The sequence below is a fragment of the Strix uralensis genome, chromosome 12 (assembly GCF_047716275.1).
Source record: "Strix uralensis isolate ZFMK-TIS-50842 chromosome 12, bStrUra1, whole genome shotgun sequence".
In the NCBI taxonomy this organism is placed as follows: domain Eukaryota; kingdom Metazoa; phylum Chordata; class Aves; order Strigiformes; family Strigidae; genus Strix; species Strix uralensis.
Genome location: NC_133983.1, coordinates 13,445,544 through 13,460,523, shown reverse-complemented (window position 1 = coordinate 13,460,523; position 14,980 = coordinate 13,445,544). Strand labels below are relative to the sequence as shown.

The 14,980-nt window shown below is 41.6% G+C and overlaps 1 protein-coding gene across 6 annotated transcripts in view; it reads right to left on the bottom strand.

Moving 5' to 3' along the window:
- Nucleotides 1-449: 449 nt before the first annotated feature.
- Nucleotides 450-14,980, bottom strand: part of LRP3 (LDL receptor related protein 3) — a 29,334-nt gene continuing 14,803 nt past the window's right edge. For 5 of the 6 annotated variants that reach the window (XM_074882065.1, XM_074882067.1, XM_074882064.1 and 2 more), the window contains 4 exons: nucleotides 8,417-8,625; nucleotides 7,046-8,132; nucleotides 5,744-5,876; nucleotides 450-4,851 (listed from right to left, as the gene is read on the bottom strand). In XM_074882065.1, the coding sequence (XP_074738166.1) occupies nucleotides 4,039-4,851; nucleotides 5,744-5,876; nucleotides 7,046-8,132; nucleotides 8,417-8,625 (2,242 nt within the window). In that variant the 3' untranslated portion in view covers nucleotides 450-4,038. Of the gene's footprint in view, nucleotides 4,852-5,743; nucleotides 5,877-7,045; nucleotides 8,133-8,416; nucleotides 8,626-11,956; nucleotides 12,214-14,980 lie in introns of those variants that run through there. The other variant, XM_074882068.1, reaches the window with a different exon arrangement.

Genomic DNA, 14,980 nt, shown 5'->3' with positions numbered 1-14,980 from the left:
CAGAACGGGACAGGGAAGCATCACCAAAGCAAGCATTGCCCTCAGAGATAGGAATGAGAGGCTGTACTTCAGGAAATTATTTTTTTTTTTAACCACCTAAAGAGCCATACACTTCAGGGCTCCTTCTTGTTATTTGGAGCATATACATACATGCATTTTAAAGGCAGTTGTATACAATTGCTAGTGGTAAGATTTCACAGATACTATCTAAAAAAGTGATGCATTTCCACAGCTTCAGCTACCAGAAAAAGCATGTAATAAAAAAAAAAAAAGCAACCAAAACCACCCAAACAGAAAACCAAACCAAAAAACCCCATCGTTCATATTCATGTCAACACACTGAGCCACAGGTTGGCATATGCAGAGTCAGAGTCAAGCAAAGCCTGTGGGAGTACAATTTAGGCACCCTCGATCTTTGGTGTTAGAGTGACAGTCAGAAACCCACAGTCTCTGGGCATGTGAAATTTTATTAAAAATTAAGAGATCCAAAGCAAGAGCAAAGTACGATGATGCCCAGCATCTTACTTACTTAGTATCATTGTCCAGGAACCAGCAAACACTGGCAACCATGATGCCATACCTGAACCATATACCTGTACATACGTTACAGTAAAATGTTATATCTAAATGAATATATACAACACGTAAATTAAAAAAAAAAAAAAAGCAGAGAACAGAAAAAGAAAACAAGTACATTTAAGGGATGTTACAGATTCATACACAAGCTGGAAGGTGCCAGAATTTCAAACAAATATTCACCATGTTTTAATAACAGTAAGAGAAAACATAAGGGGGTCAACTCTTCCCTTAATGCTGCCTATGAGCTTCCATTCTTCTTAAACCAGTGTAGGTTTTCTCTACTCAGATTTTTTTAGGGTGATGTTTTTTGGCTGCTTGGACAGGAGAGTTCTGCATCTTTAAAACTAAAACAAAACCAAAAAAAGCTATCTTAAAGTTTCTCTTCTGTCTACAAAAATCTTTAAAGAGTGCAGAAAAGCTTTATTAAAATAAGAAAACTTTTAACAAGTTTATTAGCTGATTAACTTTAGGTTGTATAAAGTGGTATTTTCCACTAAGCAAAGAAATCTAACAATGAGATCTTCCTGTTCACGTCTGGCATAGTAGCAGTTTTTCACCTTTTTTTAATTTTAAGAAGTTCTGAATACAAGGAGGCAGCTTAGATGAAATAGAACAGTGTCTTTGAGGATGGTTGATTCACTGCTTAATGCTTACAAGAGCTGAAGGAAAGGCAGACATACACTAAGGCAGACTTTGTGTTTTCTTCAGGTATTGACATTCCAGGACACTGCAACACACTTGTTTGTGCTCACAGCGCAGACATAAAGATTTCTTCTGCAAAACTAACAATAAATTTGTGACTCCTCCCTCCAAGGAATGAGCTAGGGGAACCAGGAGAGAATACTGTCTTGCAGAATACAAAAGTTAGGGGCTTACAAAGAGCACCAAGGCTTGTATCTCTCATTGATGCAAGGCTATAAATTCCAGCAGTGAGGGCTGTGAAAATTTCTGTACATTTCAAGCATCAGATTTTTATTAACCTGGATTTTTTTAAGTTTCTAAAAATAAAACCTTCTGAATGAAATTTGCACTGAATTACCAAATGGATCAGTACACAAAATACGTATGATACATGTAAGAAATTATGTGAAGTTACACATCTGAAAATAAAATACAGTGTTAGCTGTTCAGGGTTGTTCCCAAAATACAGCAGTATTCTGAAGTATGTATTTCGACTTTAAGAGCCTTACAGCAGCCATAGTTTAAGGCATAGTATGATCAACATTATTTTATTATAGAAATACATTTCTGTAACAGAATTAAGTACACATTTATTTCTAAGGTCCTTCATACCTGCACAATATTAACCTTGAAATATAATCTTCCTCCCAATTATAGTTAACTACTTTACACATACAATTCGATGTATTTAAAATTACCTTTAGACAAAAAAACCCCACTAAAACCTGTAGCCTTAGATGCAAACAACCCTGGCAGTGTAATGACTACAGTACATGGCCTTGCAAAGGTGGAATGTACCTAAAATGTTTACAAATGCTATGAAAGCAAGATCTCTTTTGAAAATACATTTCCTTTGATGAAATGCATTCTGATCACAAAAGCACTTGGAAAAAACGAGTAAGCAATATTTATTTTGTGTAACCATGACTCTCACTTGTTACGCATTTTGCCACAAGCCCTTCCTTCTATTAATGCCCTTAAGGAGTTTGAGTCTTCTGTCTCTGGAATGTACAGCATGAAACCAATTTGCAACTGAAGAGGAAAAAAAAAAATATTACTTCAATTTAATTCTTCCATGTTACACTTCAGTAAAGCCAAAGTCCTATTCCTTGTTCTTTTTAAGGCACTCCGAAAGGGAGTCCTAGTAAAAGATCCAAGGGAAAATATAGCCCATTTAAAGGAAAAACATCTTTGACACTTTGATGTAAACTTAACTGTTCACTGCAAAAGCCCGTTTACCATTACAGCCAGGAGGGTCCTGTGGACAGCAGAGCCCAGGTCCACAGATACCAAAGTCCACCTCAATTTTACAAGTTCAGTCAATAACTCTGGGCAACTTGAATTCCTACAGCAATAAACAGGCTTCAGAGCACTCGGGTATTTACAGAGCAACAGCACCAACTTCCTTGTTAACTCCTATATAAAGCGTTTTAGTTTGTCACTGCGTCACAGGGGAATTGAAGCAAAGCTCTTGTTACAGCAAGGGAGAGCCCGGCCAACACCCCAACCACCGCAACAGGGCCATGCTATCATACAGTAACGTTCTGTCATTCTGCACTGAGTCACACTCCTGGTTAAGCAATGTTACCCTTTTTCCAGGTAAATAACTTGCTTGCTTTTAATTACACCGAAAAGGCACCAGTTTACATTTAAGTGTTGTACAATCCACAGAGTGTCAGCTTTGAAAATGGCACTGACCTATTTCAGTTCTTAAAAGAAAAAAGCAAACAAAATAGCATTCTCTAAAAATAAAAAAAACCTGATTTATACATCTGCACCTAGGCAGCAGATTTACAAGCACACTTGTGAAGCAGATTTTATTTCAGAATAAAACAGAAGTCTGATCCTGACAGTTACCAAGTGCTCAGTGCTTCCTACTGCAGCCAATGAGAGCTGTGAAGCCTCAGTATTCTTCAGGGCACACCCGAAGAGGTATAATCATAAAAGAAATCCCTGAAAACAGATGGAGGAAGGGGAAAAACAGGGTAGGGAGAAAGCAAACAATTCTTCAACCTTCACAACATCACTATGAAGAGAATGTAACATATGACTACACAAAAAAAATATTGCTGCAACTGGGGTTCAATCCACTCTGCTTATACTGAACACTGCTAATCTCTTACTACAAAGCTGTAGCAGGTAAGACACCTGGTATCATTCTGGGTATTCTATACAGAAACTTTGGTTTTAGTGAATGCTTCAAGTTACATATGGCCATCAAAACATTTATGAAGGAAGCAAAGGAAGTGAGCAATTTCTACAAAGACAAAGCTACAAAGGATTTTATTTCCTTCTAAGTATTTGTAACTAAAATTATTAAACTTTGATTAAATTATGATGTCTAAAAAGACAATGTTATTTCTAGTTTAGTACTCATAGTTACAATGACTGGTGACTGCCCCAGGTTCCAACAGAGCTCTCTCTAGTTTCAGTAAGACCACTTGAAAAGCAAAGGAACATTAATTCCCTGAATGCAGAGTGAATAACTGCACAGAAGAAATACCAGAGGATGGAGATGTCTCCAAACTGCAGCGAAACATTCTTGCTCTCCTAGCCCCTGACATCGCATACTGGCCTACTTCTACCCCACTGGAGTTTCAGGAATAGCAACAAAGACAAAAACTTGTCCCATTTAGTCTTGTACTGTACTCCCTGCGGGATTAAAGGACACTGGTTTTAAGAGACAAAGCTGAGAGCACAAACATACCACCTATCAAAGTGCACTGTCATATAAACAATGAAGTTACAAAATTTACAGGGCCAAACCAAAAATTTTTATTAGCAAACCAGTAAAGATTCATCATCACTGGTATTGATTTCAGAGAGGGGAGTAGAGGACTCTAACATTGGCACTTCCACAGAATGGCAACAAGCCGCATGAATACCCAAAGGCTCCTCCCGGTATGAGTTAGGGCAACATCGGTTTTGTCCATCCACTTGGATATGAACATGCACAGGGCTGTCTGGATAAGCAGACTCCCACTTTTTTAAGGGTAACCTACATGGCTCTTCACTCAGCGGATGACTTCTACTTAAACTACTGTCCTCAGGGACAGTCCTTCTGGATGCTGACCCTCCATGGATTGTTTCTGTAACACTTTCAGATAAAGGATCTCTGAAAGCTTTTCCTGAATCCACTTTACTGGACTGCTTAAGCTCACTGCCAGAGGTCTCAGCACCTGAAGATTTATCAGCGTGTCCAGCCTCAGGCTCTGCGTGTGCTGCTGTGCAAGTATTCGGTAAGACATTTGAAGGCGATGGCTCTGTGATTTCAGTCTCTGGCTGCAAACTGCTGCATCCAGCTTCTTGTATGCCCCTGGCTTGGCCATGGGCATTTGCCTCTAAACCAGGTCCTTCGGGAGAAGGTGGAGGACTCCGAACAGTCCCATCAGCACGGTTAATGATTCCATCACCGAGGGTAGTCTGTGAAGTGCGGGCAGGTGTCAGGAGCGGGATCTGTCCTCTCACCCGAGGTCTGTGGAAGAGTCTGTTCCAGAGCCTGCCCAAGCGCCGCCGAGATGAGCTCCGTCTTGACGAGTGTCGTCTCATCTGCCTCCTCATGGCTGTTCGAATGTTCTGCAGCACAGAAGCCTGTAACACAGACGTAACAAACCATGAGTTCACACATACTCAAAAGACTTCTCCTAAACCCTGTTCTTTCCACTAGTATCCCCACCTTACCAGAATTCTCAGACTTGATCCCTGCACTTCCTTGTTAAACACGTATTTCCTAATGAGCTATTTAAGAATACCAAAGACAGCTCTGCCTGTACCAAAAGACTCGCCCTTAGAGTGTTTCCAAATTTAAGCTCTACTTGTCTGCCGAGGAAGATGCTCCACTCACACGATCACATCACCACCGAAGGACCAAACTGCAGACCAAGTCCTCTATCATCAGCAATAGCAGACAATCCTCAAAAGCTGATGACAACAGTAGAGAAAAAAGGCCAAGGCAAACTACTTCTCCACACAAGTAACAAACTACAAGTGCTTTATCACACTAGGAACTGTATCGCAGTTGGATACTTTTGACAGAGTACAGGAGATTTTTGGGAACTAAGCAATGAAATAGAAGGACGCTTTAACGGCTTCCCAGTGTAATGTATTTGTAAATGAAAAATAATCACAGAATTTCCAAAAAATACTGTGAGACACCTTACTACAGTTTCAGCTTGAAAAGCCTTTTTCCTATTTACTTTCTGACCTTTCTCTCCGTCCCTGTCCATTCTATCTTGATGTACAGCAAAACAGCATGTGCTTGTCTCGCTGCTGTTCCCTAGCAAATACATTTAATGTGTTCAAAACTACCCACAGCACAAAGATGCATAACTGTGGTTCTTCAGCTCCAAGTAAAACATACACATTTTGATATGACTGCCATATAATTAGCACAGCTACCAAAAGAATACAGTTCCAGATTCATTCTATCTAATTTATAGTAGTTTGGCTGCTGATAGGTTCCTTGGCATTCGTGTCTCCATACTTGTGAAGCATTGTACACAGGGAAGTCTTCAACTGGGGGGATAAGTCCTTGTGCAATCAGCTGCCCATAGGAAGGTGGAGCTTCCCGCCGCACAAACTCTGCCTCCAGTCGCGTCATCTGGGTCTCAAATGCTCTGGAAATAGAACCAGAGGGAAAACATGCAAGAGAAATAACAGTCAGTTTGTCCTGCCTCCCTCACATTAATGTATAAAAGCACTGCAGAGGGCTTCACGCTAGCAACAAAACCACAAACCTTCAGCTAGGCTCACGATGCTAAAATAAACAAAAGGAATAAGAGTACAGGGTATGCATCAGTGAATCAAATCAGCAAACTCTTTAGTGTAGTCCCAGGTTGGACTCTGCAGCAACTGAATTTTTTCAATAGGCCAGCTTACGCCAGTAACAGCAGTAACTTGTCAGCAAGGTTATTTTTGGAAAATACAACATTAAGAACTGGAAACAATCACACAACAGGGGCAGCTTGCAGCTGCAGAGATCTTTGGCTGTCCTGCCAGAAGCAAGGCACCGAAGTTCCCAACATAGCATGGCAGCTGGTTTCCAGCTCCTTAATCATGCAGATTTGATCAGGAGAGAATGTAAAGCACACTGTGCTGAAAACACAAACAGTGTCAGCAGCACGGCACAAAGCTGGTGCACATGACAAGAGACAGGCTTCAGAAAGTCCCTTATGACTCTCTCCCAAAGGGCAGAGCCACACTTGCACAAACACAGAAACACACACACACTATCCCTACAGCAAGGCATATAGGACCAGGGTAAAGGGGCAGAGCTCATACCGATGGGAACAGTGGAGGTAAAAAACTCCTGCTCAGAACAGGCCCCACCACTGCAGGACATCACTTTTAGCAGAACTGAGAAGGACAGTATTTGGGGAGGGTGGGGGAGAGTTATTCAGTTCAGATTCAGCAAAGACTTCAAGATAACAGTTCAGCATTCCGTTTTTGGTAGTGCAAGGGGTTTGTTGCAGGAGGAGGAGGTGGGAGAGGAAACTGCTGAAACAGTTTTGATTTAAGTTAGATACAGGTTCTGCCGGGCTGAACAATAAATGTATATTTCCCATATATCACAGAAGAGCTGACATTCCCCTCACTGTTTCCAAAATCTTAAACACTCTTCTCTAAACCTAATGCACTGACTGCTATTTAATTGTCATCAAATTCCTTGGACTGATTTCACAGTATTTTGCAAATTCTCTGGTTAACAATGGACTTTTTTTCTCCATTAAACAAAAAGAAGAAAACCACCACATCTATTAGAGCATCATAAAAGCAAGATGCTTACCTGTATTCCCTGGTCCTCAGAGAATATAATTTAAATGCACAACCCAGTGCTATCACCAGCAGCAAGCCACACACGAGACTCCCGATCAGTGCAGCTGTGATGACCTTCCTGGGAACGATCACCAGGCAGTTATGTTCATCACTTCCATCCTGGCAGTCTTCTTGGCCGTCGCAGCGCCAAGTCTCAAAGATGCACAGATTTGTACCACAATGGAAGTTTCCTGGCTGGCAAGTAAAGCAGTTTTTTTCATCCGAGCCATCTGGGCAGTTCTTTTGGTTATTACAGCGGTCAAGTATTGAGTAACAAAGCCCACTGTTTCCTTCACATGGGTATTCGTTCTTCTGGCAAGCAGGACAGTTCTCCTCGTCCTTACCATTTGGACAGTGCCACCACCCATCACAATGCTGCTTATCTGTGAAACACTCCTCATCGCTTCCACAAGGGTGTTCCCAAGGAAGGCAATAGCCTTTCACCTGATAGGTTGCATTGAACCCATGGCCAGTGCTCTTGGAGCGGGCATGATAGGAGACAGTGAGCTGGCCCTTTGATGACTCCACGCTCACTGAATGCCTATTGTTGTGGTATGAAAATGTTTGCATTAATTTATCACCTCTCTCTTCAATGCCATCATACACCTTTACGTAGTCATTGTAGCCTAACTGCAAATCAAGCTGCAACAGAACATGTCGATTATCTTGTGTGTCCACGTACCATGTGCAACGAAGGTCTGATCTGCTGTGATCAGCACGGAATAAGTCTGGGGAAGCAAAAGATCCATAAAAGTTACCCAGCCTTTTGCCACAGGAAAGATCAGGACAATTATCTTCATCTGAACCATCACTGCAATCCTTAACTGAATTACATCTCAGCTCGTTCATCAAGCACTTGGTGGAGTGGGCTGCACTGCACTGGAACATTCCTGAGGGACAGATGCTGGACGGAGGCTCTGTTGGAGGGACAGTGCAGTTTCTCTCATCCGAGTTATCACCACACTCATCCATGGAATTACACTTCCAAGTACTGGGAATACACTTTCCATTTGCACAACGGAATTCATCTGACTGGCATACAGCCTGACCTATCTTTCCTATGAAAGAGGGCAAGGAGGAAAAACGTCAGTATCAGAACTTCTGGAACCATCTGATGTCACTTTTTAATGTCTATTACCCTGCATGTCACAAGAAAATCAGTCAGGCCAGTACACTTCAGGAACACTGTTAAGAAGCCAAGCGGAAACAGTGTCAGTGTTACCATCCTAACACCTTACAGTCATCAAGACTGGCCCAAGACTCCTGTCAACAAAAAATACTACTGTCTTAAAGTTTTGCCAGAGAGAGCGTAAGTGAGGGCAACAAAACTGTAAGGTTTTACCTCTAATATAAGAAAGGCGAAATCCCTGAGCCTGTCCTGAGCTTGATGCATCTGAGTGAAAATATATCCAAACATGGTCCCTTGCAGAGATGAAAGACGGAGGTATGGAAGATCCACACACTTTGTACTCCTCCCTCTTGGAAGAGGGGCCAATCATCAACCAGTCTACTGCACACTTCTGAGAGTCTTCCAAATCGAAGTTCTTAAAACTGTTAGTAACAAAAGAAAACACATGTTACAAAGAGGACATAGATCTAAAACAAAGCCAAACAAAGAAAAAACAGACTGTAACAGTTGACATTCTGCACCAAGTAGTGCTGACATAGAGAGATCACATTCAAAGATAACGATACACCTACAGTATATTGAGTACATATAAACAAAGCACTCAAATTCCCCCAATTCAGAAAAGCATGCATCTCACAGGCATAAACAGCATGCCAAGTAGCTCCAAAAGCTGAAAGGATGATGATTCTTTTACTCAGAGTCCTTAAACAAAACTGCATCTTAAAATACAGATATGAGTAAAAGCAAAATTCCAGAATATATTATACAGAAGGTAGATTAATTTTAACAGTCTTTTTCAACCTTAAAAGCTATTAAACTATGGGATGAGAGGGGAGACTACTGTCTTGGAAAAAAAACAATAGGGAGCAGTAAAAAGAACCCTAAAGGGATAAATGCAAGAGACAAAAAACAACTCTTCAAGATATGGATATGCAGAGAGAGGGCAAGAAGAGAAGAGGACTGCAAGGGGTGGAAATGGAACCTAAAGTCTAACTAAAATATTCTGTTTCCGGGAATGCAAACACAAACAAGCCTGTAACCTTTTACAGTCAAACCTCCAGCCCTTCCGCTGACCCAGGCTCAGTGATTATTCAGTAGTATCTTACCTAGTGCAAAGAGGTGCCCCAATTGTTTGCAGAACACTGAACACAACCAGATAACCTGTAACTCAGGAACCATATAGTGTATTTGTTCAGTCTGATGAAACAGATTACATTTGCATTCAGTAATCTGCAATGACAATAGCATTGCACAGAGAAGCACAGTCATTAGGAAAGGGCACATTGTTCACGACACTTAGAAATTAATTTTGGTCCTCTTTCATATAACTCAGCTACACAAAATTAACTTGGTAGAAGTTTGTGCATGCAAATACCTAGACAAAAGTTTCAGAAAGGCTGAAAAGCTGCAACAAAATACAGTCCTCCTTCCACAAAGGATTTTTCACAAACATAAAAGATGAATTCTTTGAAAAAGATAAATGGAAAGTTAATTTTCTGATATCACTGTGTATTTACAAAAGACTGTCAACGCCTGCCAGATCTTGCCGTTTAAAGGTGAAAGGGAAAGAACAGCAACTACATAAACTAGCCAACTGATTTAAGCAGATCCACCCTACACACAGACACCTGTAGGTTCTGCCTAATATATAGGTTTCATAACTCACCAGAAAAAAATTATCATCAAGATAATGAGCAGTAAGAGAGCACTGGAAGTGTTAGGTTAAAATGGAAATCAAGAGATGTCCAACAACATATGTGCAGGCAAGGACAATCCAACCAGAAATATGTCCTTCCTCTTTTCTAACTTTTCTCTCACCATGTTCTATGTGTCTTCCAGCTGGGAAGAAATATTCCCACAGCACCTAATTCTTTGCTACAAGCGATCTCATCAAGCTTCTGAAACCAGCATATCTTGCAAGGAAGTTTTAGACAACTGTGCACTCAGAATGAAAAGGTTTAAGTATTCAGCCATGCAATGGTAAACTAAAGAGTATCTCTGTCCCCGGTGCTCTGCAAATAACTTTTTAATGACCACGAAAGTGTACGAATGAGCACTACAGCATGAAGGGGAATTATACAAAGCATCAGTGAAACTATGGGCACCCACGTCTAGTCTGTTGCAAGATACGTGAGACAGCATTACTAAGCTACCACATTGGTTTTGCTCTCTGTAACTCATTTTGGCACCAGACATCAACAAGGGCTTCTATCATCTACTTGGAGGATTGTTTGCAAGGTTTTCTTGTCATAAAGACTAGGATGAGTATTAGAAATATCTATCTGCCCAACAACAAAAATTTTTAAGAAAACGGAACAGTCACTGAATCAAGAAATGGAAACTCAGAACTGGGAAGGGAGGGGGCAGGGGATGACTAGAAAAACTTCTCCTCGTGCAATACAAACAAGATCATTTACTAAATCTTTTGATCTCTTATAGTTATTTTAGATATACCAGGACCAACCTTAAAGAGCTAAACAATTTGTTCTCCTATCCTACCAAGTTCCCAGCACTCAAGCCTAGTCCCACAGCCACTCACTTTCCCCACTCTGCTGAAAAGAGCTACTTTTGTCTATCAGGTAAATAATTCACCCATCAGTGTTGTTACACAACACAGGCTGCACACACCCAGGGGAGAATTTGCCTACATAATAAGCTGTCTGCACCTTGCATTAAAATGCATTTCTTTCGGCGGGGGGGGGGAAGGTTTAACACTTAAGATTCACACAAAGGAAGAGTACAGAAAAGTCAGCTACATATACATGCCTTGTTTAAAAACTCCTCTGCAGATGATAGCGATACCTCTGGAAAACCTGCATTTGTTTATAATTAACAATATCTTCTACTTGCACCTTGAGAATATATTATTGTACATTGCTAATAAAGGGCTTTTTTTGGTTTATTATAAATGGTGTGGAAAAGGAAGAAACTTCAGTCCCATCTTCCAAAGTGGAAGCACAGGCATACAGAGGATAACTGATTTTCCTGAGTGTCAGTTGTGGATCTGAAATTGATGCAGAGCAGAATCCCATACTTCTCCACTAAGAAACACAAGCTTTAGTCACAAAACTGAGTACAAGGGTAATGAGGCAGAACAGACTTGCAAGGAAGTATCATCTTTAACAGCCTCCCTGAAAACACCATGCCTCTCAGGGATGCACAAGCTACCGAAACAAATGCCTTGGTATCCAAAAAAGGGCAATACAGAATATACATAAGAATGAACTCTTCTTCAAAAACAGTATCTTAATCACAGGTGCCTAGGAGTTTCAAACACCACTGAATAAATACAATTTCTCCGAAATACAGATGTTCTAGTTCTGATGTAAAGTATTATACAGACACCATAGCAGTTATAAAATTTCTTCTTCTAAGGGCCAAAGCAGTCAAAGCAATTATGTTTTATCTCATGCAAACTAATTAACAGACAAATTTGCTTTGGTTAAGGCATTGTCACTACACTCCAGCATCCTTTCAAGTTATATCATCTCCAATGAAAACAAATTTTGCCCCATTTAAATTGACTTTTACTCAAGACCAAAAGCATGATATATTTGAAGAAGCCATCAACCAACTTCAGCACAAAAAACACTCCTTTGTAAAGAAATGCAAAACAACATGCATACATATGTGCACACGTATAAATCTATAAAATTAGTTTTCACTTTATAACGCATTTGGAACGACAAGGCTTTGTGTAAGAAGTTTCTGCCATACTAATCTGACATTCAATAGCCCACTAATGTATTTTACCTAAGAGTCCTGAATAGTGTTTTCAACCTCTGCTACTTCACTTCTTTCATCATCTGTAATTAGATCTAGCGCTGCTGTTGTTACAGTCTTCTGAAGAATAATTTAATCCTGCTACCCACAAAATAGAGCGCAGGGACATTTACTTATTCCACTGAACTTTCTCAAACTGGAATGCAAATTTTTCTGTGAAAAGGGTTAGCCCAGTGGTTGAATGATTGAGAGTATGCAGTGGAAAAAATGGACAAAGTCTTGCGCTCCTACTGCTTGTAGAACTGTACAAACATCTTACAGTCTTTGGAAAAGTTCTGAATGAAGTCTGTAGTTACAGTTCTTGAGGGAGGTCTAAGGCCCTTTGTATCCAAAACCCACGTCATTTTCTGTGATTAAAAGAAGAAACAAAATCAAGTTGTACTGAATCAGACAGTGGTAACAGATAACGTCACCCGTATCTCATGGAGCATCAGTGAGTACTTGGGGAGGGAAGCACGGGGTTTGGGAGGAAAAGCAAAAGAAGGGTTGGTTCAGTCACTAACCCTCTCCAGCAAAGCACATGTCTGAAAGAGTGGGATACAGACACAGAGGTCCATCCTACCATGCAAGCAGCAGTGCACCGTGGCACTAAACTCCAGCCCTTGCATCCCTCAACTACAGCCTTCCCCACCGCACTGCAGCTGCTCCTTGGGATGCAAACACCCTCCTTCACCCACAAGCTTCACTTATAAGCAACACTCCTCCGCTCTGGCATCTCAGTGCTCAATGACAAAGGGAAGAACACTGCCTTCCTCCAGGCTTTTCTTCCTCTTCACAACCAGAGCAGACAGCCCTAGTTCAGAGGGCAGGGAGAGGAGAAACATTCAGGCACAATACTGCAGGAGCCAATCACTGGTATTTCAAGCACTTAAGAACTGCAATATTAACAAAGTACAGAACCCATCACTAACACACAGAACATCCTTTAAAATGCTTTGTCCCTTAGGCTGTTCCCACAGTTACCTGTGATCTCCAACACAATACAGGAAGAGAGACTGGTGTAAAAGATCAAAATTACTAGACCAAATTTTGCAGGGTTTGTTTCTTCTGAAAGATGCTTTTCAGAAGCACTAACTCCAGTTACCTAGCTTTTGGAATGACTCTTCCACAGGTAATTCCTTTAAATAATCATAGAACGATTTGGTTTGGGAAGGACCTTAAAGACCATCTAGTTCCAATCCCCCTGCCCTGGGCAGGGACACCTTCCACTAGACCAGGCTGCTCAAAGCCCCGTCCAACCTGGCCTTGAACACTGCCAGGGAGGGGGCAGCCACAGCTTTTCTGGGTAACCTGTTCCAGTGCCCCACCACACTCACAGTAAAAAATTTCTTCCTTAGATCTAATCTAAATCTACCCTCTTTCAGTTTAAAACCGTTACCCCTCATCCTATCCCTACATACCCTGACCAAGAGTCCCTCCCCACCTTTCCTGTAGCCCCCTCGAAGTACTGGAAGGCCGCTCTAAGGTCTCCCTGGAGCCTTCTCTTCTCCAGGCTGAACACCCCCAACTCTCTCAGCCTGTCCTCACAGGGGAGGTGCTGCAGCCCCCTCATCATCTTTGTGGCCTCCTCTGGACCTGCTCAAGCAGGTCCATGTCCTTCTTCTGTTGGGGGCCCCAGAGCTGGACACAGCACTGCAGGGGGGGTCTGATGAGAGCGGAATAGAGGGGGAGAATCCCCTCCCTCGACCTGCTTGGCCACATTTCTCTTGATGCAGCCCAGGACACGGTTGGCTTTCTGGGCTGCGAGCACATGTTGCTGGCTCAGTCAGTTTTCCATCCACTCATACCCCCATGTCCTTCTCCTTAGGGCTGCTCTCAATCCACTCCTCACCCAGCCTGGATTTGTGCTTGGGATTGCCCCGACCCATGTGCAGGACCTTGCACTTGGCCTTGTTGAACCCCATGAGGTTTGCACACACCCACCTCTCAGGCCTGTCCAGGTCCCTCTGGATGGCACATCCCTTCCCTCCAGTGTGTCGACCGCACCACACAGCTTGGTGTTGTCCATGAACTTGCTGAGGGTGCACTCGATCCCACTGTCCACGTTGTTACAAAGATGTTAAACAGGTCCCAGCACCGACCCCTGAGGAGCGGCGCTTGTCACTGCTCTCCACTTGGACATCGAGCCACTGACCACAGCTCTTTGAGTGCGACCATCCAGCCAATTCCTTATCCACTGAGTGCTCCATCCATCAAAGTCCTGTCTCTCCAATCTAGAGACAAGGATGTCGTGTGGGACAGTGTCAAATGCTTTGCACAAGTCCAGGTAGATGATGTCAGTTGCTCAATCCCCTAACTTTATACAAATCCCCTAATTTTATACAAAAGTACAAGAACAGTCTATTAAACACTGGAAGCATTCAAACTCTGAGGATCAGAACAACTCAACAGGAACTGACAAATGCAGCACTAGATCTTTTTTTACAGGATTCTGCAGAAATAGGTAAAATCATCTGATTTTTCTTTCAGTGGTATGATACCGAAACAAGGTTACCTCCAACACTGAGCAGGATTCCCAGAGCTTACAGAAAATCACAGAATCAGCTATGTATCAGATCTTGCCTGTAAAATTACTCAAGTAAAACAACAGTAGCCTACAATGATATTTTCCTATTAACTGTCAAGTATTCTTATGTTGCTGGAAAGAACTTCATTAAACCAGCTTATCATAAATACTCATTTACTCTGAAAATATGAAAATAATGTGCTACCTGCAAAACCAATGCTAAGCAGAGCTAAGCTTTTTGCCATCTGCACTGAAAGAAGCAGTAGCAGCTACGAAAAAAAAGTACTTCTATAAATAATGTAGGGAATTCCCTACAACCCTTTTAGTAATTTAAGCACGAGCAACTACAGATTAAAGCAAAAAAAAAAGAAGCATTCTTAATAACTGGAAAAGGACAAACATGGGATGATGGGGAAAACAAACAAAAAAAAAGGGTAAACTGTTAGAGGCCCAGCAGATGTAAAATCTGAATGAAAGTAATTAGTAAA